Source organism: Phascolarctos cinereus, unplaced genomic scaffold (genome assembly GCF_003287225.1).
Source record: "Phascolarctos cinereus isolate Bilbo 61053 unplaced genomic scaffold, phaCin_HiC Scaffold_4;HRSCAF=312, whole genome shotgun sequence".
NCBI classification, from domain to species: Eukaryota; Metazoa; Chordata; class Mammalia; order Diprotodontia; family Phascolarctidae; genus Phascolarctos; species Phascolarctos cinereus.
The window spans coordinates 211,220,025-211,246,168 of NW_027555847.1; the positions used below are offsets into that span (position 1 = coordinate 211,220,025).

The 26,144-nt window shown below is 40.0% G+C and overlaps 1 protein-coding gene across 1 annotated transcript in view; it reads left to right on the plus strand.

Annotated features, from left to right (window-relative positions):
* LOC110193535 (otoancorin) overlaps positions 1-26,144 on the plus strand; it is a 54,061-nt gene that overhangs the window by 11,366 nt on the left and 16,551 nt on the right. The window contains 13 exon segments of the mRNA XM_020965405.2: positions 1,670-1,885; positions 3,549-3,716; positions 4,643-4,783; positions 7,063-7,121; positions 7,278-7,395; positions 8,506-8,579; positions 9,833-9,968; positions 11,549-11,739; positions 13,567-13,660; positions 15,868-15,997; positions 22,494-22,681; positions 23,787-23,868; positions 23,871-23,941. Of these exon segments, the coding sequence (XP_020821064.2) occupies positions 1,670-1,885; positions 3,549-3,716; positions 4,643-4,783; positions 7,063-7,121; positions 7,278-7,395; positions 8,506-8,579; positions 9,833-9,968; positions 11,549-11,739; positions 13,567-13,660; positions 15,868-15,997; positions 22,494-22,681; positions 23,787-23,868; positions 23,871-23,941 (1,668 nt within the window).

Genomic DNA, 26,144 nt, shown 5'->3' on the forward strand with positions numbered 1-26,144 from the left:
TTAATATTCAATAGGAGAATGGTATAGTTAACGCCAAGCTAAAGGAAGATTAATTTGTCAACTGTGGAAAAGATAAATTGGAGAGGGAAGAAACTAAAGGCAGAGACCAATTAAGTTACTATAATATCCAGGGCTATAATGTATATTTTAGCACCAACTACTACATTTCTTTAGTGCCCACTTTGTGGTATTCAGAACTAGACTTGGGGAAAGGTAAGCAGATACCCAGGATACAACAGGAATGGAAGGGCATTCTGTAATATTAGCCAGAGAAGGATAGGGACAATAAAAGACACTTTTTGAAATGACTTTTTGTAAATGTTCATATTTTAATGAAAGGCAGGTGGTGGTAGATAGAGAGCTGGCCTCAAAGCCAGAAGACCTGAGTTCATCTCACCTCTGGCTATATGACCCTGGGCAATTCACTGAACTTCTCAGTGTTATAAGCCAGTGGTGTCAAAATCAAAGGGAAAGAGGGACCACTGTACTGTATGTCCCTGTGGATGGGTCCCACCAAAAGTCATTCCAGCTATGGTGTTTTTTGCCACCCCTTTGAATGTATAGCTTGGTTTTTTCCCCCCTGTTTTTCAGTTGTGTGTCCATTTTTGGTAGGTGCAGTCCTGATCACAAATAATAGGCAAGTAGCTAGTAATAAAATGTCACAGAATTGGAAAGACTGTCAGTGTTCTGTGTCAACTCCGTCATTTTGTAGATAAGGAAACTGAGGCCCAAGGAGCAGAGATGACTTAGCTTAGCTTACACAGTTAGTGAGTGGCAGAGCCAGGATATAACCCTGATCTTCTGACATCCAGGTTAGATCTGTTAGATCACATTGCCTTTCAGCTGCTATCTAGACATTGTCCAGAGTATGTACATGGTACATGTGTATATCTAAAATGAATTTTTTAAAAAAAATGAATTTTAGATAGACAGGTAGATAGATAAATGAATGGGAATATTCAGAGTGTCCCAGAAGTCTTAGTGTGATTTTAAGCTAGTAAAGCTCTGTGTGTGTGTAGATATAGAAAAAGATGGCTAGCTGGGTAGGGATATATTCATAAATGAATGCGATGTTAAAAGATATAAGAAAGATTTTTTAAAATTTTGAAAGAAAAATACTATACATCTATATCTATCTATCTATCTATCTATCTATCTATCTATCTATCTATCTATCTATCTCCTTCCCTTTCCTTCCTGTTTTAATTTAGAAATGGTCAAATCCTCCCTCTCTCTGCCAGGAGCATTTAGCAAAAATACAGTGTCGTAAATTGCGACAAAGTAAAGTCAAAGCCAGAAAAAGTATTTTGTGCAGCACTTTTGCTTTGCTGTGCTTATAACACTTCCTTCTGCATGGTATTTCTGATCATCAGCATTTGACTGAGAGTGCTGCAGATGATGCTGAAGAATTCAGACAGTAGGGATTTCCTAGGAAGTAAGCAAATCATAGAAGCAGTCTGGACTGGGTTTAAATCTTCCCTCTGACAGTTATTAGCTGTGATTCTGGACTCCTCAACTTAACCCCTCTCTGCCTTGGGACACCTCTGTAACACTTAACTATTAAGTCATAGTATGTAGTAAATCACACAGTGACAATCTCAGCAAACCTGCACAAATAGATGAACCCTTGGTTTCTGCTTTATTCATTCGATGATTTCTTTTGTTTCAGCTCAAGGCTGAACTTTTGGACATTGCTATGGAGAATCAGACCCTGAATGATACCCTTGGCTCTTTATCTGATGCAGTGGTGGGTCTGACATGCAGCCAGCTAGAGGCCCTGTCTCCAGAGGCAGTGCACAATGCAATCTCAACTCTCAACCAGGTCTCAGGCTGGGCCAGGAGCCAGGTCATTATCTTGTCCACCAAGTACTTGACCCATGAGAAGGTCAGTTCAGTTCATGACTTCTTGAATGTAGTAAAGGCCACCCAAATACTGGGACTGTTTTTTAAACTATATGGGTCAATATTGGAAACTCACAAAAAGTACGTTGTGTTAAATACCAGGAAATTTGGCAACAACTTAGTTGTAGAATCCACACACCGTTTTTTGTCTTATGCAGTTATTTTTGAATTCTAAACTGAGTCCAGGATCTGTGACCTAACTAGGCAGATGTGTTTTCAGTTGGTCATCCCACAATTACTTTTTCTTTAAAGATAATGTGAAAAAGGCACTGGACTAGAAGTCAGGGGATCTGGGGGCGGGGGTGGGAGGTTGTCTAGTCCTGCTTCTGTCATTACCTGTCTGTGACATCTATTCTTGGGGGTCTTCAACTCTCTGGTTGGTATTCACTTTTCTTTTCTGTAAAATGGAGAGAGTGATGCCTGCCCATACTATCCGTCCGGAGGATTGTTGAGAGGCTGAAGTGAAATAATGGATCTGAGGACCCTATCCCTGACCCTTTTCTCTTTTTGTATTCTCTTGCTGGATGACTTCATTAGTTCCCATTGGTTTAATTATCATTTCTATGCAGATTATTCACAGATCTATATCTCCAGCCATAGAATCTCCCCTGAGTTTGAGTTCTGCGTCACTACCTGCCCTTTGGACATTTCAAGCTGGACATTTTAAGTTATCCTCAATGGCTCATTCTTCTTCATCCCACATATCCAATAAATTACCAAAATCATGCTGTTCATTCCTCCAAAAACATCTCTTGCATCGACCTCCTTATCATTATTACACAGTCACTGCCTTTAGTTCAGGCCCTTATCATGTTTTGTCAGGCTCATTGTAATAGCTTCCTAATTGATCTCTATCTTGATTCTATTCCCTTTCTAATTCATTTCCTACATGGCTTCCAGAGGGCTTTTCCTTAAGAGCAGGGCTAACCTTGTCTCCCTAATTCTACTGTGTGGCACCGCTACTACATGAATTACACTGTCAGTAAAAGCTCTTTGTAATCTGGCTCCAACCTACCTTTCTAGTCTCATACTTTACCCCCTTTCCCATATGCTACCATCCAGACAGACTGGCCTTCTTGCCATTCCTCACATATGTCTCCAATTTTTGTTTCCTGTCTCCCATTCTTGGAATGTACTTCCTCCTCATTTCTACCTCCTGCAGCCTCTTCCGTCTACACTCACCTCAAATACCACCTTTGCCTTTTCTGAATGCTCTTCTGTCATCTACCTTGAATTTTAAAAATATATTCTGCATATACTTAGACACACATTTTGTCTCTCCTAGAAGAATGTAAGTTCCTTGAGGGCAGGACTATTCATTTTTGTCTTTGAATCCTGAGTAGCTAGCACAGCTGTTGACATATAATAGTCACTTAAAAAAACCCTTTGATTTATTGATTGTTATGAAAAATATGAAGCCCTGTAGAAATATAAGGGGTTGTTGCCTTTTTGCTCTTATGTTCCACTGACACAAGTTCAACTATTCAGCACTAATGAGAAGTAGGCTCCCTGCATTTTCCTTTGTTATTTCCTACTCTAAAGTTTAGATAGGTTTTAATGGGGAACAAAGTGACCTAAATCCTGAATTGTCTCCAAAACTGCTTTGAAAGCTTCTGTTCCATGAGGCTTCTTGTTCTCTTTCCTAGGTCATATCATTCTACAACGTCAGCCAAATGGGTGCATTGCTGGCTGGTATCAGCACCCAAGCTTTCTACAGCATGGATCCGAAGGAGCTCTCACATATCATTAAAGGCACCATCTCCCAACACGTGTCTGATTTGTCACCCGCCCAGCAACAAGGTATCCTCAGCAAGGTAATGAGAAACTATCTGATAAATAGTAACTTCATACCAGAGCACTTGGTTTCAGAATCCCTATAGGTGAAATGTGATTTTAGCTGTGGGATTAATTCTGGGTTAGCTTGTCTCTTAAGCACAAAATGAAAACAAAAACAAAACAACCAAAAAATCTCTTTGCTCGGGACCTCTTCTAACTCTTTGGTAAATGGCACCTTTCTGAATCTGAGGAGTCTTCCTCCATTTGTTAGTACCATCCTCATTAAGTTTGTATTTATTTTATATGTATCCTATATTTACTGATATATCTCTGATCCTGTGATCTCTTACCCTCCCAGCCCCTACCAGGAGCATGTAAATTCCTTGAGGGTTGGGGTTGTTTGTATCCCCAGTGCCTTGTACATAGTAGACGCATAATCAATGGTGATTGATTAGTAATATTATCATAAAATACTAGAGCTAGGGGCAGCTAGGTGGCACAGTGGATAGGGCACCGGCCCTGAAGTCAGGAGGACCTGAGTTCAAATCTGGCCTCAGACCAAATACTTGACACTTACTAGCTGTGTGACCCTGGGCAAGTCACTTAACCCCAATTCCCTAGTAAATAAATAAATAAAATAAAATAAAATAAAATACTAGAGCTGAAAGGGATTTGGTATTGCCATCAAGATTTCCTCCATCTCTCCTTATGCTCTCCTGCCACCCAAAGACCAGTTTTGTATTTAGTACAAGATGGTACTTTGTGACTCTCTGCCTCTCCCCCACTGCCTAAAATGCACATCAGTGTTTTTCTTAGGCTCCTAAGATCATAGTTTTAGAGATGGAAGAGCCCATCTAATCATCTAAAATGTCATATATAATTGTAGAAATTTTAAGAAGCTAAGCCTAAAAGCCTCATCATCTACCTTACATACTATACCTGTCTCTTTCTTGTTTTTGGTTAGATGCTTGGAGCAGGTAATGTTTCTTCAACAGTCATGGATATACAAGGAGTTTTCTTTAAGGAAGTATCTCTCTTTGATTTATGGAAGGAGCCAGGCTTTAACGCTACAGTTGTCAAAGAAAAGGAGCTCAGCAGAAGCCAGGTAAGTAGTAGTCATTACATGAGTCTCCTCATTTGGAGAAGAGCTTCGTGCTGGCAAAGCTAACTGTAAGTTGGCCTTCTGAAAGATGACATTATTTTACTATTGCCATACATGACCAGGCAGTGTCGTATAATGGATAGAGAGCTGATGTTGAACCAGGAAGACTCTGGAAGATAAGTGTAGCCTCTGATAACACTGGCTATGTGACCCTGGGCAAATCCCTGAACTTCTCAGTGCTTGAAGTGTCTTTCTAAGGTTACCAAGTGGTGATTCTTTGCAATTTTGGCACCTTCTGGTGCCAACTTATGTTGATAGAAGAAGTTTCTTCATAGAGGTATTACCTGTTCCTACATGATCAGATCAGATATATGATCCTCTACAACAGATTAAGTGGGATATTTATAATGAGAAAAGTGTTGATTAACTAACACTGTGGCCATCACTGTGGCCAAAGTGGGTATAGTGGTATCAGGAATGCCAAAAGAAAATCTTGCCATATTTTCGTGACTCAGGAACCTCACCATAAAATATATAATATTTTATTATATATCATATTACATATGTTATACATTGTATCATATATTAATATTATTATCTCAAATGCTATATATAAATAGATCTTGAAATATTTGTTGTCGTTCATTTGTTTCGTCATGTCCAACGCTTTGTGATCCCATTTGGGGTTTTCTTGGCAGAGATATTGGAGTGGTTTGCCATTTCCTTCTCTAGCTCATTTTACAGATGAGGAAACTGAGGCAAACAGGATTAAGTAACTTGCCCAAGATCATATATCTAGTAAAGACTGGGGCTGGATTTGAAATCAGGAAGCTGAGTCTTCCTGACTTCAGGCCTGGCACTCTGTCCACTGCAGCTCTCTGGCATTTCTTTTTGTCTGGGTATTTATAATAGTGATATTTAGTCTGGATAAGAAAAAATTAGAAAGGACATACATGACAATAGTTCACACTGATACAGCGTTTCCAGGTTTGAAGCTTTAAATATATTATCTCATTTGAACCTGGCAAAAATCCTCTGAGATAAGTCCCCAAAAGAAACAGACCCAGTGAGGTTAGGTAGTAGGGAGTACATGGGAGCACATGGATAGTAAAGCATCTAGGGTAACAGTCTAACACAGGTCTTTCTCACAGCATATCCAGTGCTGTGCCCCTTTAAGAAGCTAGACATGAGAGCTGTTATGTAGAAATGGGATAACACTTGTTTTACTTAACCCCAGAGGGCAATGAGTAGAAGTTGCCGAGAGGCTAGATGTCAGCTCCACTTATAATATTGATAATATTAATGATAAAAATGATAATAATAGCTAGCATTTATATAGCTCATTCAGGTTTTGCATAGTGCTTTACATAGGTTAACTCCTGTGATCCTCACAACAACTCTGTGAGGTAGGGAGTAATGTGTTATCCCCATTTGACAGATGAGGAAACTGAGGTACAGAGAGGTTAAATGCTTGCCCAGGGTCACATAGCTAAGGAGTATATACAGTAGGATTCAAACTTGGGTCTTTCTCACTCTAAGGCTTGTGCTCCATCCATCTCACTACCCAGCTGTCTGTTGTGGGAAAAAACAAAAACTTCCAAACAAATAGAGGTATCCAAAAGTGGAGATGGATACTTCAAGTCATATTGAGCCTCTTATCAAATGAAATTTTCAAGTAAGTACTAGATGTCTACCTACTGGCATATATGAAACTCCTGTTCAGGTATTGGTTGTAATAAGTGACTTCTGAGTTCCTTTCCATCTCTAAATCCTATGTCCTTTAGAGCTGAAAGGCCTCCATTTATCATATGATTTACTTGACTAGAAATTACTTAGGGTTAAATTACAGATTCTGTAAAAACAAATAAATGCCCTAGTCTACGAGCTAGAAATTCTGTAAATGTATTTTTCCTTGAGACAGGGCCAGCTAAATGTATATTTCTCCTCCAAAAATGGTGGCAGGAGAAGGGTTTGGGTATAGCCCCTTGGGAGACAGGAATACCTTTCCTTAGGGTTCTGTTCCAGTTAGTTCTGACCAGGTTCCTTGATTTTCCTCCAAACCTTTTCTTCTCTGGGTGGGATAGGACTAGAGGACCATGGTCAAGAAGAGCAGTGGAATGTAAATTGGGCCTCGGAGAAAAAACAAGCTGATTTTACTCCCCTTCTAATTCATAAGTAGGATATGAAAAACACAGGAAATAGAATTTCAGACTTGTTCTCCAGCATTCTACTCCATGGCAAGCACACCCACACACACTTACTTTTGATTGTTCTCACCACAGGCCTTGTTTCTGTATGATTTTCTGTCAAGAACGATGAGAAAGCCTGATGACCTCCTAAGGTAAGAAAAAATAACTAACTAGTGTCAGTGGGATCCTCCACTGGGGTCCTACCCAAATGTCTCAGAGTGATATGAAAGGGTCTATGCATCCTTTTTATATCCCTCTTGTCTCTAACTTGATTCCCTCCCTACCTCCTCTCCCATCTCTCTTTTCAGTGTAGGGCAGTTGGTTAAAGGAATAACTTGCCAGCAGATTGAGAGCATGAGCTCTGACTCATTTTTGGCCCATTTCCAGTATTTTGAAAACAATCTCCACCTGCTTTCTCCGTATCAGGTACCATTAGCAGCCTTTTTTTCCAGTTCTAATTGTGTTTCTGCCCATCCCCCATAAGTGAGTTAATGTTGATTGCTCTGGTTGAAGACATTTTCCTAGGGGTTTTCAGATGCCAGTGATAGTTTGGGGCCAACTGTTTGACTCAAGCCAATTTTTCTCCAGTTTCATATTTTTAAAGGGGGCAAAGAATCTGGACTTGGTGACCTTTATGTCTTGGCAACCAAAGCCAGCATGGCATGATCATTCCAAATTCAAAATTGAACCAAGAAACACATTTATGATATGTGTATGTGGGGGAGTGATTGTTTTTTAAATTACTACATATGTGCTTATAATTATTTGAATTTAAAAATGCCCTCCCACACACACACACTATTGTCCTTTATTATTGGAATATTTGATTAAAAAATGCTCTGAGAATATTTTTCATATAAAACTTTATCTTCCAAATAAGTGTAAGACTATTTGATACTGTGAATGAGATGTGTCATCAGCATACCTTATTTATCATAGTTTTTGAGAGAGTACAAACGTGACTAGAGTTATATCACATATGTCATGAGCTTGCAATATCTGTAAAATCCAGGGCCTTGGGTAAGGTGGCCCTTCCCAGGTGAATATGGAGAGCATTTTCCTTCCTTTTACTTAGATATGTTTAAAATTGGAATTAAAAGATTTCTATACCATTGGTTCACTCAGTTCTTTCTTTGAGTGATGATAGAAAAGGAAGACTAATATTTGTTATATAGCTTTATTAGACAAGGCCATAAAGTTTTGATGAAGGACCTGGCATCTGTTTCTTAGATGTATGAAAGGCTCTGCCCTGCCTAGTTAAATTGGTGGGGATTGGACACTCTGAGACTATGCTTTATTTGTAGAATGAGGATAATAATAGCACCTTATTCGTAGAGTTGTTGTGAGGCTCAAATGAGTTAACATAATTAAAGCACTTTGCAAACTTTAAAGTGCTATATAAGTGCTAGCTGTTATTATTAATATTATTATTTTGAAGACTTCAGGGTCATCTTAAATCACTTGTAACAAGCTAGGCTTGGCTTGTTCAGATCTCATAATGCCTAGAAATCTTCAGACTTCACTTTATTCTTTCAGGTTAATTGTTTAGCTTGGAAGTACTGGAAGGAATCTCGCTCATCTCTGCCTCCCTTTCTCCTGTCAGCACTCCCGTAAGTAAGCATCATTGGGATCCTAACCATGGCTTAGCAGTGTATAGATAGAATTTACCATAATTCTCCCTTACCTACCTACATGGAGCACTTCAAAATTTACATACACTGACTCTACATTAATCCTGTCTTAGACACTTATTAGCTGTGTGACTCTGGGAAAGTCATTTAACATTTCTTAGCCTCAGTTGCACTTGTGAAATGGGGATAATAACAGCACCTACCTCACAAGGTGGTTTTAAGGATCAAATAACATAATAAATGTTAAGTATTTTGCAAAATCAAAAATATTATATAAATATTAGCTAATATCATTATTAAGTGGCAGCAAGCTTGGTCTGTAACCCTCTATTTCTTTAAATAACTTTGGAGACCAGGACCCTAGAAAGTTCATTTCAAACATCAAGATAGAAATGAGAAGCACTAATAATGAACTAATGATTTAAGGGATTCTAAAGGCAGTAAATTGAGTATTTCTTCGTCTTTTGATGAGAAAAATGAAAGTAGTTTTAATGTACAGAATAAAATATCATTATAATTCCAGAAAAAATAGAAGAAAATTCATCTTTACACATGGGAATCTAGGATCGATATTTAAGTTTTGGGTCCCTGTGGAAAAAAAATCAGAAAGAGATTCTTCATTCCTTGTGAATTGAAGAATTAACTGATACCTCTTAATTCTAAGTAGAATTTACAACTCTATTCAGAAGCCAGATGAAATTACAGATGCTTTAAATAAAGGTTCTCCATGTTAATTCGTTGACTGGTTTTGCTTTCAGAATTTCAGGGCAGGCCTCAAAAGAAATGCAGTCTAGCTTTGCAAGACCTGCCTGGATACTATTCCTCCCCCTCTCTTCTTTCCGTTCTCACATTCCCAGTCCTCCTTCCTTTGCCTCCCCATTTTCTTCTCTCTCTCCCCTCTCTTCTCCATCCCCTTCCCCTTCTTTCCTTCTTTAATAATAATAGCAAATATGTATACAGTAGTTTAAGGTTTGCAAGGTGTTTTACATATGTTCAATCAGTTAACCATCAATCAGCAAGTATTTATTAAGCTCATGCTACATGCCTAGGACTGTGCTAGGCATTGTGAGTGTCAGACATGTTCTCTGACCAATAGGAGATTCTAATAAGTTGAGGAAATAATCCCACAGGAATCAACTTGAGACCAGTTAAGTACAAAACTGTGATATGGCTGATAAAGGCAGCAGGAAAGCTGTGTTCTTCCTCCTCACTTTCCCTTGCTCTCTTTCCAGGGCCCGTTATCTGGAGCTGGTCTCAGATTCTCAGTGTGTTCCATTTCTGATTAGCCTAGGGAAGACCCAGCTGAACACTCTTATTTTAGATTCTCACAAAAAGAATTCAATTATCAGAAAAGTACGGCAGTGCTTGGTAAGAAAAGTTCCTTCCTGCTCTGAAAGAGGCTTGTGTTTAACCGTCCTCTGTTGCACGGTGCCTCCACTTCCCCAAGCGTTCCCTGTTACTCAAAGTAAACACTGGTTATCCCTTCTTAGAGTAAAGTCTCAGTACCACCTCTTAACCTGCAGAATAAGGGAAGGAATAGATGGTAACAGTTTGGCAAAAATTCCTGCAGTATTCAAGTCTTGGGTTTCATGAGACTCTGGGAAACTGGAGTGTCACCAGAATAGCAAGAAAAATAATATTCTGAAGCAGCATACTTTTAAAAAAAATTATTCATTCTTTTTGGTTTTATATCACCTACCTTCCAAATACATACCTTCCCCATCTTCTCCCCCAGAAAGCTATCTCATGTGACAAAGAATAAAAATGAAAGAAGAAAAAATTAGCTCAGCAAAATTAAACCACACATCAATGTAGTCTGATCATATATACAAACCTATATGTTACAAACCCTCCACCTCAAGGGGAAAAAAAAAACCGCGAATGGAGGGATGCACATTTTGTCATCTCTTCTCTGGGTTTAAGATTGGTTATCGTGGTTATTCCATTTATATTTATGGTTACCCAGTGTTCCATTTCATTTTTTCTAGTTCTTTCCAAATATGTTATTGTAAACACTGTGCATGTGGTGAGGATGGTTCTGTTTACTTCACTCTGAATCAGATCATATAAGTCTTCCTATACTTCTTTGAGTTCTTCACAATTCATCCATTCTCAGGGCAAGTGATATTCTTTTACACTGAAGCATCAGCATCCTAAAGAAGAAGAAAGAACCTAGTCTAGCTGATACCACACAACATTGTAGAGGCAGAAAAGTTTGTATTTAACACTCTCTGCCTTCTTATTCTTCCCCCACCCCCTTGCCCTTTTTGGCTTATTCTTTTGTGCTAGGATTCCTTCAGTTTTCATATTGTCCCAGTCTCTCCTGTGAGAAAGGAAAGTAATTTGATAGATTCATTTAAAAAGAAGTTTGCATGCTGAGTATAATGCTTAACACCAAAGAATGAGTCACTAATGATGGAATGTCAGATCTCAATGAGGAAGAGTTTGGGGGAGTAGTCTTCACATTACAAGATATTGGCTGCTTCCCACTCCATGCATGTATGTGTAAGAACAACTGTATCCGTTTAATTCCCTAGAGGGCTTGAAACAGCCCGTTTTCAGTGACTATATTCAGGCTGTGTTAGAAGGGAGATTGATCAAGTATCCCTCTTTTTTTAAAAATAATTACCCAAGTGCATCTATGAAGCACCCACCTTCTGTTTAATTCCTAGCCATCCCCACTCACACAGTTCTATCTCTTAAAGATTTTGTGTCTTATGTATGCCAAGTCCACAATGCAGTTTTCCAGAAACCTGATGCTTGCATCACTGGGATAAATTCAGGCCCTGTTCCATTTCCACCTAATCCAAAAGACTGAAGGTCTTGTAACAACCAAAGCATTTGATAGGGTTGTAAGTAAAATCACCCCATGTCAAGTGACTATAACAAAGCATTCTCCTGGATGTGCCTGGGAGACAGTTTTCCCAGCTCTGGCCTCTTGGTTTCAGAATGATTCTATTACCGATGAATACGACATTGACATCATTGGAAACCTCATCTGCCATTTGCCTCCAGCCATTATCCAAAATGGGATTCACCTTAGGGCCTTGGCCACAGCAATGGACAGACTCAAATTCTGCACCAGCCTCAGCCCTGAGCAAAAGACTGAAGTGAAACACAAGCTCCTGCAGCTGCATGGGTGAGATGGTCAGCCTTTGGCTTTACCCACAGTCTAGGTCCATCTGTGTTTGTTTCTTCTGGTTAATGGCTTTCCCTCTGTTGTCTTGCTGACATAATGCAAAGGAACACAAATTTCTAGCAACAGAGAGACTCTTGAATTGATTCAGAAGTCAGAACCTCCTGATATTAGACATCGCCATACTTTTCTTTCTGCACAAGGCTCAGGAGCCTTTGTCTTGGCTCTGCCTCTGATTCGTTATGTGACCTTAGGGATTCATTTAGCTTGGTTGGGCTAGTTTCCTCATCTGTAAAAGTGGGATAACAATAACTGCCCTGCCTGGATTAAACAGTTAGGATGAGGATAGGATCAGATAGGTTTTGATGAGGACAGGCAATCATTATCAGGCTTTGAAAAATGTTAAAGGTGCTATACAAATGTCTGACATTATTGTTGGTCTTAATGATGGCTAGGGAAAGGGGGTAGACCAATGATTTCATTAGTAAAGGAAACTCCCCCTATCAATGCAGGTCAGGACTTTCTCTTCAACCTATTGTAACCCAAAGCCCATTTGGCGTGGGACTCTCTCCTCATTGATAGATATCAATGGACTCAAGAACTTGAAGAGGCTCAGGAGCTTGAAGAGACTGAATAGTTCTCTCTCGGTCACCAACTCTCCCCTACTCCTCATGCAGGCTCAGGGCATGTCTCCACCAGTGGAGGAAAGAGTCCCATACCAATGGGTTTTGGGACTCAGGTGATGCTACAATTTGAGAGAGTTGCCTAGAGCACTAAGAGGTCAAGTGACTTGACCAGGGCCACACAGCTAGTATGTATCAGAATTGGGATTTGAACCTTTGTCTTCCTGGCTTGGAGGTTGGCTTTATCCACTATGCTATGCATCTGTCTCTCAAGAAAAAGAAAATTAATAATGTTAAACATAAAATTATTAATGAACTATCACTTTTAGGCAAAAGAAATCTCTCTGGAGAAAACAGAATTCTAAACTGAGAGAAAAATGTCTAAGTTTTTTGGCCAGGTATCAGGGTAGTGGGCAGCTAGATGGCATAGTTGATAGAGTTCTGGACCTGGAGACAGGAAGGCTCATGTTCCTGAGTTCAAATGTGGCCTCAAAGTGTGACCCTGGGCAAGTCACTTAACCCTGTTTGTTTGGTTTTTTTGGCTAGGCGATGGGGTTAAGTGACTTGCCCAGGGTCACACAGCTAGTAAGTGTTATGTGTCTGAGGCCGGATTTGAACTCAGGTCCTTCTGAATTCAGGGCCGGTGCTCTGTCCCCTGAGCCACCTAGCTGCCCCTTACTTAACCCTGTTTGCCTCAGTTTTCTCATCTGTAAAATGAGCTGGAGGAGGAGATGGCAAACCACTCAAGTATCTTTGCCAAGACAACGCCAAATGGAGTCATGAAGAGTCAAATGCAACTGAAAGGACTAAACAACAACAGCAAAAACCAGGGTAGTGCTATTTTTCATCAATCTGAATAATAGGGACTAGTTTAGCTAAAGGATCCAGCCTTACTCTACCATAAAGGGAGACGCCAAACTGACAATGTGATAGGCTTCTTTAACAGACTCTACCAAATGTGATGTGGTTTTTAACCACGTCTCTCTCACTTTAATTGGGCAATCCTGCGGAATTAATTGCAGTGAAATAATATCCTATAATTTGCTATGGACTCCTTCCTTTCGAATATGGAGGAAGTTACTCTTGAGCCAATAAAACTCTGTTTCATACAAGAAAGTCTCTGTTGCTAACATAGACAAAACATGTGGCTTTCCTCTTACATTCTTGTAATTCCTTGTGGTTTTCAGCTTTTCTCCTTCCTTTCCAGACTCCCTCAGAATTGGACAGTTGAAACAACAAAGGACATTGGGCCATTTCTAGTTCTCTTTTCAGGAGATGAATTAAGTGTCATTGCTGCTAAGGTACCTCCCAATCCCTGATTTCAGAGATTTTAGGAGATTGTGTTGAGTGATTAGAGATAATGTGTGACATAATATAGCAGAGAGGCTTACAGTTAGTGAGGGTGGAAGTACCTCAGCTTCATCTTAGAGGGCCCAGCTTCTCACAGAATTTTTGGAATAGACTTTTATACCAGTGAACTTCAGGCAAGCAGAGACCCAGGAAGTAGTAAAATAACTAAATTAAATTTGACTTCCCCACCAGGACTTCTGGAGGGAGATAGATACAATTAATGGGCTGCCATTTGGTCCCTCTATAACGCATGTGAATATCTGTCCCCACGTAATTGCACATACTATGAGTATACACAGATATTGTTGCATAAACATGTACATACAAAACACTGTACACTCACAACTATACAACACGTGAATAGCATGCCTTCTTATACATAAACACAATATACATTTGCACGTTTTTCCAGATGCAAACATTCACATATATACACAAAGAAGATGCATATTTCCAGATATATTTACAAATACTGTTAGTCACAGGTGCTCAAATCTTACTTATTGATACAGGGATTAGGTTTTATGCCTAGTGTGATAAGAAGAAAAATATCACTTGAATGACATTTTCTCTGCGTGAGAAACTGTAGGTCAAGGCTTCATAGGAGAATGTGATTAATTCTCTGGATTGATGGACATTCATTCAGTAAACATTTATGAAGTACCTACTGTATGCAGAGCCCTTTGTGACATGCTAGAGGAGAAACAAAGTCATATTTCCTGACCTCATAGAGCTTGTCTGGTATCATGAGCGACTATTATGTACAGCATTAATAAGTACATCAAAGAGGTGCAAAGCAAAGCATTATGTGAAGCTTTGTGAATTTCAGGTTTGAAAAAAGTATTTATTCTAGATGAGGTATAATAGAATGCTAGGAAGGTCTTGCTGCTGCAACAGCTGGCCCTCAAAATGTTGTCTTCCTCTTTGATTTGATACCTAAAATTCTAGATTAGAGTTCATCCCTATCCCCATTTCTATGAAGGAGGTCATATGCTGATGCCAGGGATTTGTGATTTCATTTATCTGGGAGTGCCCTGCACCAATGGCAGCTAAAGTCCTATGACTTATGGCCTTACAAAGTTGCCTGATACCTCCCTCTTGTTTCAGAGGTAGAAGTGGTGGGGGAAGACCATGGATTTGAAACAGTACATATAATGTCAGACTTTTTTTACGTGTTGTTTAACATATGAACAGTTTGGCTAGATTGTATTTTTTCAAACCCTGCCTCAGGGTTTTACTAGATGTATGACCCTAGGCAAGTAATTTTAACCTCTTTAAACCTCAGTTTCCACATCCATTAAGTGGGGATAATAATAGCACTTCCCAGTATTGAGGGGATAAATTAAGGCAATATGTGTCAAGCCTTTTGCAAACCTTAAAGCACCATATCTGTGTTAGCTATTATTTTTTATATTCTTTGTGATAAGGAATGGTTTTCTAGGAGGAAGGGAGAGAGAAAGGGAGAGGAGAGGAGGAGGAGGAGGAGAGAGAGAAAGAGAGAAAGAGACAGAGAGACAGAGATGAATGTGATGTAAAACCAACAAATATTAATATAAATTTACTTTTGAAAAAAAGAAAAGTAAATTTCCTAAACCTCAGAGATGCTAGCTGACTTATTCATGACTATGGGCTATAATAAATATAAGAAGCTAGTAAGTATCAGAGATAGGATGCAAAATCGGGTTTTCCCAACTTTAAGCTTTTATTGACTATTACTATTTCTACCCTGTTAGGCAGCTAGGTGGTGCTGGGCCTGTTCAAATCCAGCCTCAGACATTTACTAACTATGTGACCTTAGAAGAAATCACTTACTGTTTGCCTCAGTTTCCTCATCTGTAAAATGGGATGGAGAAGGAAATAACAAACCACTCAGTAGGTTTGCCAAGAAAACCCTAAATGGGGTCACAAGGAGTCAAACTCTACTGCAAAAAAACAACTGAACATCAGATTGATCTCTTTGGGAGTCCATTGCCTAGGGCAATTGCCAGTACCCCACACTTATAAACTGACTGGGATTAACTATTCAGTGAACTTAATCAATAGGAGAAGCTACTGTGGGGGAAGTAATAGGACTACAGTTTAAATAAAGATTAATGTGATCCTTTGTTGCAGTTAATTGCTTTAATAACTTTCTCCTCCATCCTTTCTACCTCCACAGTTTCCTGATGTCCTTCAGCAGACAGCTTCCAAAATGGTAGGAACTCAACTCCCTAAAGAATTTCTGTGGACTGTTTTTGAATCCATCCAGAACACCAGCAGAAATGTTCACACATCTGATCCCAGAGATGGTGAGTGTGTTTTTGATACCTGGGCCAATTCCATAGTAGTGACATTTCTGGCTGAGTTCCCAGCAGTTCAGGGGCCTCTTGTTTTCACAGGACTTGATTGAATGTCTATCAAGTGACAGAGTTACAAAAGTCAAATGTCAAATAATTTCAACTTTTTAAAAGACATTACAGTCAGGTCTCAGTGCTGCTTACCAGAGCTGGTAGACTCTAGGGATAAACACATTTTATGCTGTGTTATTTTTTTTTAATTCTCCTCTGCATATGAAAAAAATGCTTAGGTCATGTTTCATCAGGGAATGAGTTTACAATTGAAATTGGTCAACTGAACAGGTGATATGGTTCTGTAAGTTCCTAACATTCCCACCTAGAGTGACTATAAGGGAAATTGTGAAATCTGGGAAGTTTGTCTTTAGTCCCCCTAGTTTTCCTCTTCTGTACCATTATTTTCTCATTAGGGTCATCCAACTCCAACTCCTTCCTTCTATTCCTTAATTCTTTCTTCCCCTAAGCCCAGTTGAAACCTGCTCTCAGGAAAAGATCTGAGATTCATTCTTACTAAAGTGTAAAAGATTCATGCAAACCACTCTAGTATCTTTGCTGAGAAAACCCCAAATGGGGTCACAAAGAGTCAGATGTGACTGAAACAACAGAAAAGATTAGTGATAAAATGTTTCCCCTAAACTGGAATTTCAGGCACCAGTCAACAAATGTAGGCAATATTTTAAGGATGCAGTAGGGCCTTCCTGAAATCATCATCCTTTTATGAGTAAGACTGACCTACATGCCAGATGCATCATTACCATGACCCTGGAGACTGTGGGAAGACCTAAGAGAGAATTTTTCAGGATAAGAATCAGTCAACCAACAGTATTTATTAAATTCACACTTTACAGAGCACTGTACTGGATGGACCCTCTTCAAAAGGCAACCTATATAAATCACTGAGGAGTAGGGGGATGGTGTAGAAATGTATATGCCACATCTCATTCACAGCTTTGGAAGTCATCTGGTTCAAACTGTACCTCAACAGGACATGTCTAAGAAGTGGTCACCTGGATCTTTAGTAAGAGGGAACCTGCTACTTCCTGAGGCCCACTGTCTATTTAGACAACTCTATCCCTTGTGGAAATATGTTTTACATGGCTTCATATGTATAGTGAGTATCATTAGTTCTTGCCTTCTCAATGGGTAGAGGAAGGGATGGAGGGAGGTAGAGAATTTGTAACTGAAAATATTTTTTTTTTCGGTCAGTAAACATTTATGAAGTGCCTGTTATATGCAAGGGCACTGTGCTAAGTGCTAGGGATACAAAGAACGGCAAAGGTCCCTGCCCTTAAGGAGCACATAGTCTAAAGGGGGAGACAACATATAAACAACTATGTACAAACAAGATATGTACAGGATAAATTTTAGATAATCAATGGAGGGAAGGCAGTAGAACTGATTGGGGAAAGTTTGATGTGGGTGGGGCTTTAGCTAGGACTTGAAGCCAGGAGGTGGAGCTGAGGAAAGAGCATTTCAGGCAATCCTTTTTTTTTTTAAAGTATATCCTTTAGGAAATTTTTTAGATAGGAAGATTCCTTAGGTAGTTATTTGGATAACATTATACCTTAAGAAGTTTTTTCTTACAAAGACTTCCTATGTACCTTAACAATACTTTAACGCCAGTATGGTCTTTGACTAGAGATAAGTGTTAGGCATCAATGGTCTCAGAAACATGTATTCCCAGTATCTTCTAGATTTGTGCATTTAGCACCAGAACCCTGTCTTGATATTCACTATCCTCTTACAGTTCATAACTGCTTTCCTCAAAGCCCTCAATCTGAGGAGTTGGTATTTCATTTGCTATTCTTTCTTCATTAGCTTTACAGCCATACTTGATTGATTTGGGTTTAGCATTGTACATCCCAGAATGATGTGCCAATAGCTGAACATGAGTATAACTACTCAAATTAAGCATTATGTGTAACTACCACTACCCAATCAAGTTGGATAGAAGAGAAATTCTCTTAGGCTCCGCAGGAAGGGACGCACTTTCCATCTGGAAAAATAGCCACAGATATCTACTAGAGGACGGCATTTCTGGTCGAAAGTTCCCAGGAAATAAATCCAGACTTTCTCCAAAGACAGAATTTGTTGGTTGTCCTTTACACAAGCCATAGCTGGGACCAGCAGACACAATGTCTCATTTACATAAAAAAATGGGGCTCCTTTGACAAAGGAAACTTGAGACTATCTACTATGTAGGGAATTACTTTGCTTTTCTAGTCGCATAGAGAAAGCCAAGAAGGTCTGCTGGCCTAGCCTGCCTGGAAGGAGAAGCAGACTTGTTCATTATCTCCTTTCTTAGACTTTATAAAAGTCAAACAATTCCTCTATTACCTTGTTTATCTGAGGACTCTCCTTAAGCCTAAAGGTTTAGTTTGTGTGTCAGTATGAGATGCTTTTGAAGCATAGAATTTTAGAATTGGAAAAGACTTTAGAAGTCATCTGATCCAAAAATCTCCTTGTGTTTTTATATGAGGAAAGTAAAGCCTAGAGAGATAAAGTGACTTACTGAGGGTTACATTGCTAATAGCAAAGCCAAATCTAGAACTCAGGTCTCCCCAAGCCTAGTTCAGCACTTTCTTACCCCAGAGTACTTCTTTTTGATCCTCTTATGGGTCAGGATGCTAATCAGTCAATCAGTCAGTCAGTAAGTATTTGTTAAACACCTACTGTGTGCTAGGCAGTGATAAGCACTGGAGAAAAAAGAAAGGCAAAAGACAGTCCTTGCCCTCAAGCTCACAGTCTAATGGGTGAGATAACATGCAGACAATCTCTGTACAAACAAACTATACAGAGAATAAATTGGAAATAATCAACAAAGGGAAGGCATTAGAATTGAGGGGAATTGGGAAAGGCTTCCTGTGGAAGGTGGGATTTTAGCTGGAACTTAAAGAAAGCCAAGGGGCAGAGATAGAGAGAGCATTCCAGGCGTGGACAGCCAATGACAATGCTCAGAGTTGGGAGATGGAGGGTCCTTCTGAGGTCCAAGTACGTAAGGGGGGAGTAAGGTGTAGGAAGAGCAGAAAAGTAGGAAAGGAACAGGTTATGAAGGGCTTTGTTGTTTTGGGGTTTTTTTTGGCAAGGCAGTTGGGGTTAAATGACTTGCCCAGGTTCACACAGCTAGTGAGTGTTATGTGTATGAGACTGGATTTGAACTCAGGTCCTCCTGACTTCAGGGCCAGTGCTCTATCCATTGTGCTACCTAGCTGCCCCAATTTATTTTCCTTTTTTTAGGCAATTGGGGTTAAGTGACTTGCCCAGGGTCACACAGCTAGTAAGTGTCAAGTGTTTGGTCTGAGGTCAGATTTGAACTCAGGTCCTCCTGACTTCAGGGCCAGTGCTCTATCCACTGCGCCACCTAGCTGCCCCTTATGAAGGACTTTGGATACCAAAGGGAAGATGTTATATTTGATCTTGGAAGGACACATGGGAATTTAATGAATGGTGTGTGTATGTGATCATACCTATGCTTTAGGAAGATCAGTCTGACAGCTGAGTAGAGGATGAATTGGAGTGGGGAGAGACTTGTGGCAAGGAGGCCAACCATTATTGCAATAGTCCAGGTGTGAGGTGATGAGGGCACCAGAGTGGTGGTAGTTTCAGAGGAAAGAAGAAGGCATATACAAGAGATGTTAACAATGCATATATAAGAGATGTTCCCAAGGTAAAATCAGCTTGGTAGTGAATTGGATATGCAGAGGAGAGTGAGAAAGAATGAGGGTTTGAGAAGATGACACCTAGGTTTTGAGCCTGGGGGACTGGGAGAATGGTGGTGCCTTAGGGAAGTTTGAAAGGGAGGGAGTGATTGGGGGGGAAAGATAATGAGTTCAGTTTTTGGACAAGTTGAGCATAAGATGTCTGTGAGACATCCAGTTTGAGATGTCTAGTGGGCAATTGGAAAAGTAAAAGAGGTCAAGAGTGAGGTTAGGAATGAATAAGTAGGTTTGAGAATAATCAGCATAGAGATGATAATTGATTCCATGGAAGCTGATGAGATCACCAATGAAATAGGACAAGAAGAGGAAAGGGGAGGGGAGGGAGGGCAGGGCCCAGGACAGGGTCCTGGGGAACATTGATAGTATCAGATGTGACCTAGATGTAGATCTATAGCAAGGAGACTGAGAAGGACCAGTTAAAACAGGTAACAGTAGAACCAGAATCAAATATTGTCTTAAAGAGAAGAGGCTATCAGGAAGAGAGGAATCAGCAGTGTCAAAGACTGCTGAGTGTTGAATAAGGATTGACAGTTATCAGATCACTGGTAACTTTGGAGAGGACATTTCAGTTGAATGATGAAATCAGAAGCCAAACTGTAGAGAATCAAAAACAGAATGAGAAGAAAGGAAATAGAAGCATCAGTTATAGATGGTCTTCTGAAGGCATTTAGCCACAAAACTGGTGGAGCTGGGGAGGCAGGAGTTAACCCCTCACACTCCCATAACAGCACCTGGGCCTGTCATGAGCAAGGAGGTTATGGTGTGGATCGGGAGCAGTTAGGGTTAACTTTGCACTATGTGGACCACTATGGCATCCAGATCTGTGGGCTCTTTGGGCAAGAAAAATATAAAAGCAGTCTTTAGGACTTGGGCAGGAGCCCTTCTTGGAGGCTTTTATTTGCTTTATCTTCCTAATCAGCTACCTTGGGGATTGTTTTTGCCAGGAGCATTTAAACATATTTTTATTAAATGGATAGTTTGTTTGAATTCTCAGGCTCTAAGTAATCCTCTCTTGTGGTGTCAAACTCTAATAGAAACAAGGCCACTAAGCCATACATAAGGGCACATAAGGATCCCTTTCAGCTAATGTTGGCTTAGAAAATCACATGTGAATTCTTCCCTTAGGAAGCTTTTTTGACACCTCTGTTATGTTGAACCAAGTGTGGTACTGAAACCAGACAGGGCCTATAGTCAACATACATTTATCAAGTCAGCAAGCATTCATTAAACTACTATGTGACAATTAGATTTGGATACTTTTCTCTAAAGAATGAGGGACATATTAAGAATCAGAAAGTATAGATAAAGCTGTGGGACTGACTAGATTGAGTTCAGTTCAGTTTGGCCACCATTTATTAAACACTTTCTTCATGCAGAAACACTATGCTTGTGAGTGGGGGAGATGAAAACTCACAAACTTCACAAATCTGTTTGGATTCAATCAAAGCACTGCTCCTGAGGACCTAGAGGGCCACATATGGCCTCGAGGTCTCAGGTTCCCTACACCTGGACTAGCTAGTCCCCAAGGTCTCTTTCAACTCTAATAGCTTTGCTTTTCAGTTGCTTTTCAGTTGCTTCTGGCTCTTCATGACCCCATTTCAGGTTTTTCTTTGCAAAAACACTGGAATGGTTTGCCATTTCTTTCTCCAGCTCATATTACAGATGAGGAAACTGAGGCAAACAGGGTTAAGTGACTTGCTCAGGGTCACACAGCTAGTAAGTATCTGAGGCAGGATTTGAATTCAGGTCTTCCTAATTCCCAGTCCATTGTTCTATCAACTGTACCATCTAACTGCCATTAATTGATTAGCTTGAGCCCTTAGCACAGTTCTTTAATATTTAATTATATAATTAAATGAATAAACCTCCTTTCCCAGTAGTAATTATTCTTATTTATCTATAAGTAAATAATAAAGTTGCAAAATATAATTTATTAATGAATGAAAGCAGTAACAAACATATAGAAATATATAACTCTTTGCGGTATTTTGGCTATGATTGATCATCACAGACTGAGTCACTTCAAACCCTCATTGTGACCGTAGTTGACTCCTTTTTGCTTGTCTAAAAACTCAGTCTTAGACAATTCAGGTCACTTGAAATACTGACTAAAGTCCTTTAAAAATTTTCTCAGTATTTCTCCTCAGGATTAGTGCTTTTCTTTCTTTTTCTACTCTTCAGTAATAACAGAAAACAGTCTGAAAGATGCACTGTTCTTGTTAGTTCCATATAGACCTTTCATACAATTCTCTTTATAAATTTTCTTCGTGACATGACAATTAAAAGGATTCCAACAAGGAAAAAGTTTTTGTTTTGTTTTGTTTTGTTTTTGTGGTGAGGCAGTCGGGTGATGTGACTTGCCTAGAGTCACAGAGCCAGTATCAAGTGACAGAGGCCAAATTTGAACTCAGGTCGCCCTGACTCCAGGGCCAGCACTCTATCCACTGTGCCCCCTACCTGCCCCAAGGAAGAAGTTTGCTAGGGTTTAGAACCTTCAAGCTAGCATAGCTTGTGAAATTTCAGTCTGTAGTCCTTAACCTCTCCATCCAAGCTATTTTAATTGCAGGAGGAAAAGTCTCTGAGACCTGTCATCTTTCTAATAGGTTCTCTGCTCTGTTGCTTTACCTCAAAGTCTGGAAGGATGGCCACTCTTAGAGCCCCTTCTAGCTCTTAAAAAAAATTCTTCTAAAATGATCCCTCAGAAGAGTGTTTCTTCTTCTGTCCCCCTCTAGAATGCCAAGGAGTCACAATTCCGAGTTCAGATGACATCTTAAAGCTAGCAGAAGCCAATGCCTGCTGGTCTCCTCAAGAACTGCTGTGTATGGAAGAGGACACGTTTACCAAGAATGTTGAGATGCTAGGGACCATTTTGAGTTTCAGCCAGCCGCAACTGATGGCCCTGAAGGAAAAAGCAAAACAGGTCAACACAGAAGGAGTAATAAAAGTTTCCATTTGCTATAGTCAGGGTAATGCCAAGGGTTTAGCAGGAAAAAGGTTGAGAGGCTGTGACTGTCTGGTTACTCACAAATTCCATGTTAGCTAATAATGTTTACAAATAAACCTGTTTCAAAAGTATGCAACATTTTTAGAACTGAAAGAGATTTCAGAGGTCATCAGGTCCAGCTCTATCCTCTACAAATAAGGAAACAAGCTCAGAGAGGTTGTGACTTGTCTGTGGTCAGACAGATACTAAGAGGTGGGATTTGAACCCCAGTCTGAGATTGAGATTTCATTTTCTTTAATTTTTCACATCTCCCTTTTGGTAGAGATGATATATGTGTATATGTGTGTGTAATATATATATATTACACACACATATATATATATATGTAAAATGCATCAGTTTCCTCATCTGAAAGGCACATAGTTGTTCAGGAAAATCTAAGGCCCAGGTTATCCACAGATCATAAAATTAGCTGGTGAGTATTCGAAACTTGCCCATTTCTATTGATGGAGCTCAGTTTTACTGAAAAGGTACCCAACCTTTTCATCAGTCTTCAAAATTAACATTAACAACCTCTGGACAAACGCCCACATTTCCTAGGTTTACTTTTGTTTCTTTTTCTCTGCCCCTTAGCAGTCAGTCAAGGAACATTAAGCACCTACTATGTGCTAGGCACTGGGGCAGGCACTAAGAAAAGAGTAAAACAGTCCCTGCTCTTGAGGAGCTTGCATTCTAACGTGAAAGATGACATTCACCTATAAACAAAACAGATTCAAGGCAGGGCACAAAGGGAGCTGAGGATTCCTTGGTTTTTTGTTAGACTAAAAGAACAAAGTCCCTGTTTACAGCCAGATTCTTACCATTTCTTTTAAGACTTAGTGAAAAGATGGCCAAAAGAGGGGAGGCAGTGTTGGTTTAAATGCCTCTAGGGACTCATTTTAGGGTTTACTTTAGGTCCTAAATATAAGTACTGTGCAGTAGATTATAATACATTAGGTACTGGATACCAGGGTTGTTGAACATTGGGAAAGTGTAGCACATATTATACCAGTTTATTTTGAATCTGGGTTTGTTTTCCAAGGTCTGGAATGAGCCATCTTATTGGAAAAATCATCATGTCGTCTCCCTGGGCCGCATTGCTCTGGCTCTGAATGAGAATGAGCTAAACATCTGGATCTCAGCTCAATTGACACAGTGGCCTCCCTCAGCCAGCAGACAGAGTGGACTCTAGGACAGGTAAGCAGACTGTATCAGGAATTTAGGATTCTCATAGATCTAGAGATGGAAGGGGCCTTCAAGGCCATCGAGGTCTACTTCCTCATTTTACAGATGAGGAAACTGAGGCACAGAACAGTGAAGTGACTTGTCCAGGGTCTCACAGTAGCGTCTGAGGTGGGATTTAGTTCCCTCAGAGAAGCTGAGAGAGAGAGAGAGAGAGAGAGAGAGAGAGAGAGAGAGAGAGAGAGAGAGTGTGTGCTTAGTTTTTAGAAGAAAAGATCCAGCCTAGAAACAGACTTCTTCCCACTTGCCCTAGAGATAGTTTTAGACCAAGATTTTGATTCATTTTCATGACTGGTGAGGATCAGGTGCTGATTGTCCTAGAAAAACAATTCTTCCTAGAAGGAACTTTGCTTTTAAAACTGTGTGCTTAGCACCAAGGTCCTGCATTGGTAGACCAAGGAAATGCTGGTGTCCTTCCGGCCCCATCCAAACTCTCTCTGCACCAGCTCTTTCCTTCTGCAAGTATGTTGCATTTGAGTGTGTCCACTCAGTCTTGAAAACTTTTAGGTTGAAAACTAATCTTTATCATCTAGGGCTTGTTTTGCTGCTAATCTTGTCTGCCCCTTTGCCAGGCCCTTTACTGTCTCTTTCGCCTGATCTTCCTCTAGGTCTCTCCCTGTAACCGGAGGTGTCCCTCAGGGTTCTGTCCTGGGTCCTATGTGCTTCATCCTCTGTACTACTCACTTGATGATCTCATTAGCTCCCATGGATTTAAATACCACCCTAATGCTAAAGATTCTAATATTTACCTATCCTGCTCTTGCATCCCCAAATACCTTTCAGGCACCTCAAACCAGATATCCAGTACACATCTTAAGCTCATGATGTCCAAAACAAAACTCATTATCTTTCCCCTAAACCTTTTCCACTTCCTACCTTCCCCATTACTGTGGAGAGCAACACCATCCTTCCAGTCCCTCAGGCTTGAAACCTAAAATTCATTCTAGATTGCTCACTGTATTTCACTGCCCCCCCCATATCCAATATGTTGCCAAGGCCTATTGATTTTGCCTTTGTAACACCTCTTGAATATGCGTCCTTCTCCTCTCTCACACTGACACCACTCTAGTGAAGACCCTCATCACCTCATGCCTCGATTTCAGCAGTAGCCTGCTGCCTCATGTCTCTGTGCACTCCAATCCCTTCCCCATTCAGCCACTAAAGTGATTTTCCTAAAGCATAGGTCTGATCAGGTTAGCCCCCTACTCAATAAACTCCATTGGCATTCAGAGTCCTCCTAGTCCCTTCCTATCTCTGTAGTCTTCTTACCCCTTACTCCTCAACACACACCCTTTGATCTAGTGACACTGGCCTCCTGGCTGTTCCATGAGCAAGGTACTCCTCTCAGCTCCAGGTACTCTCTTTGGCTATAACCTGTGCCTGGAACACTCTCCCTCATGTGTTCCAATGACTGACCTCCCTGGCTTCCTTTTAAGTTTCAACTGAAATCCTACCTTCTGTAGGAAGCTTTCTTTAACTCCTCATAATTCCAGTGCTTTCCCTCTGCTAATTATTTCATTTTTATCCCAAACACATGGTTTACTTTGTATATATTTGTTTACATGTTTTCTTCCCCATTAGCTTATAAGATCCTTGAGAACAGAGAATTATCTTTTGCCTCTTTTTGTATCCTCAGCACTTAGCACAGTGCCTGACACATAGCAGGTGCTTAATAAAAGTGTTTACTGAATGAATTAATTAAATGAAGAGTTTCTGTCTCTCTCTGCCTCCCTGTCTCTCTGTCTTTCTCTGGAAGAGTAAAATCTTAGCAATGCGATTTTGACACATAATTCTTTTCAGCTCTCCCACTTCCATGAGTGCAGTATAGTAGAGTGCATAGAACTTGGAATCAATAAAACCCACATTCCAATCTTACCTCAGATACTTTCAAACCATGTTAACATGGGTAAGCCAATGAAAATCTATGAGCCTCCAGAAAGATTCTGAGGCTGAGGCAGGGTGGTTGAGACTGAGGTTAGTTGTAATCTGCTTGGGTGGGCTAAGTTTTCACACCAATAAAATCCTTGATTTGTTGATACTCACCTTCCTTCTATAGTAAGTCCTTGGCAGCAACGAATTACAGAAAAATAAAGCCATATTAGAGGCAACAATAAAAATATAAACTTAACTGTTATAACTTTACATGTGAATGGATTAA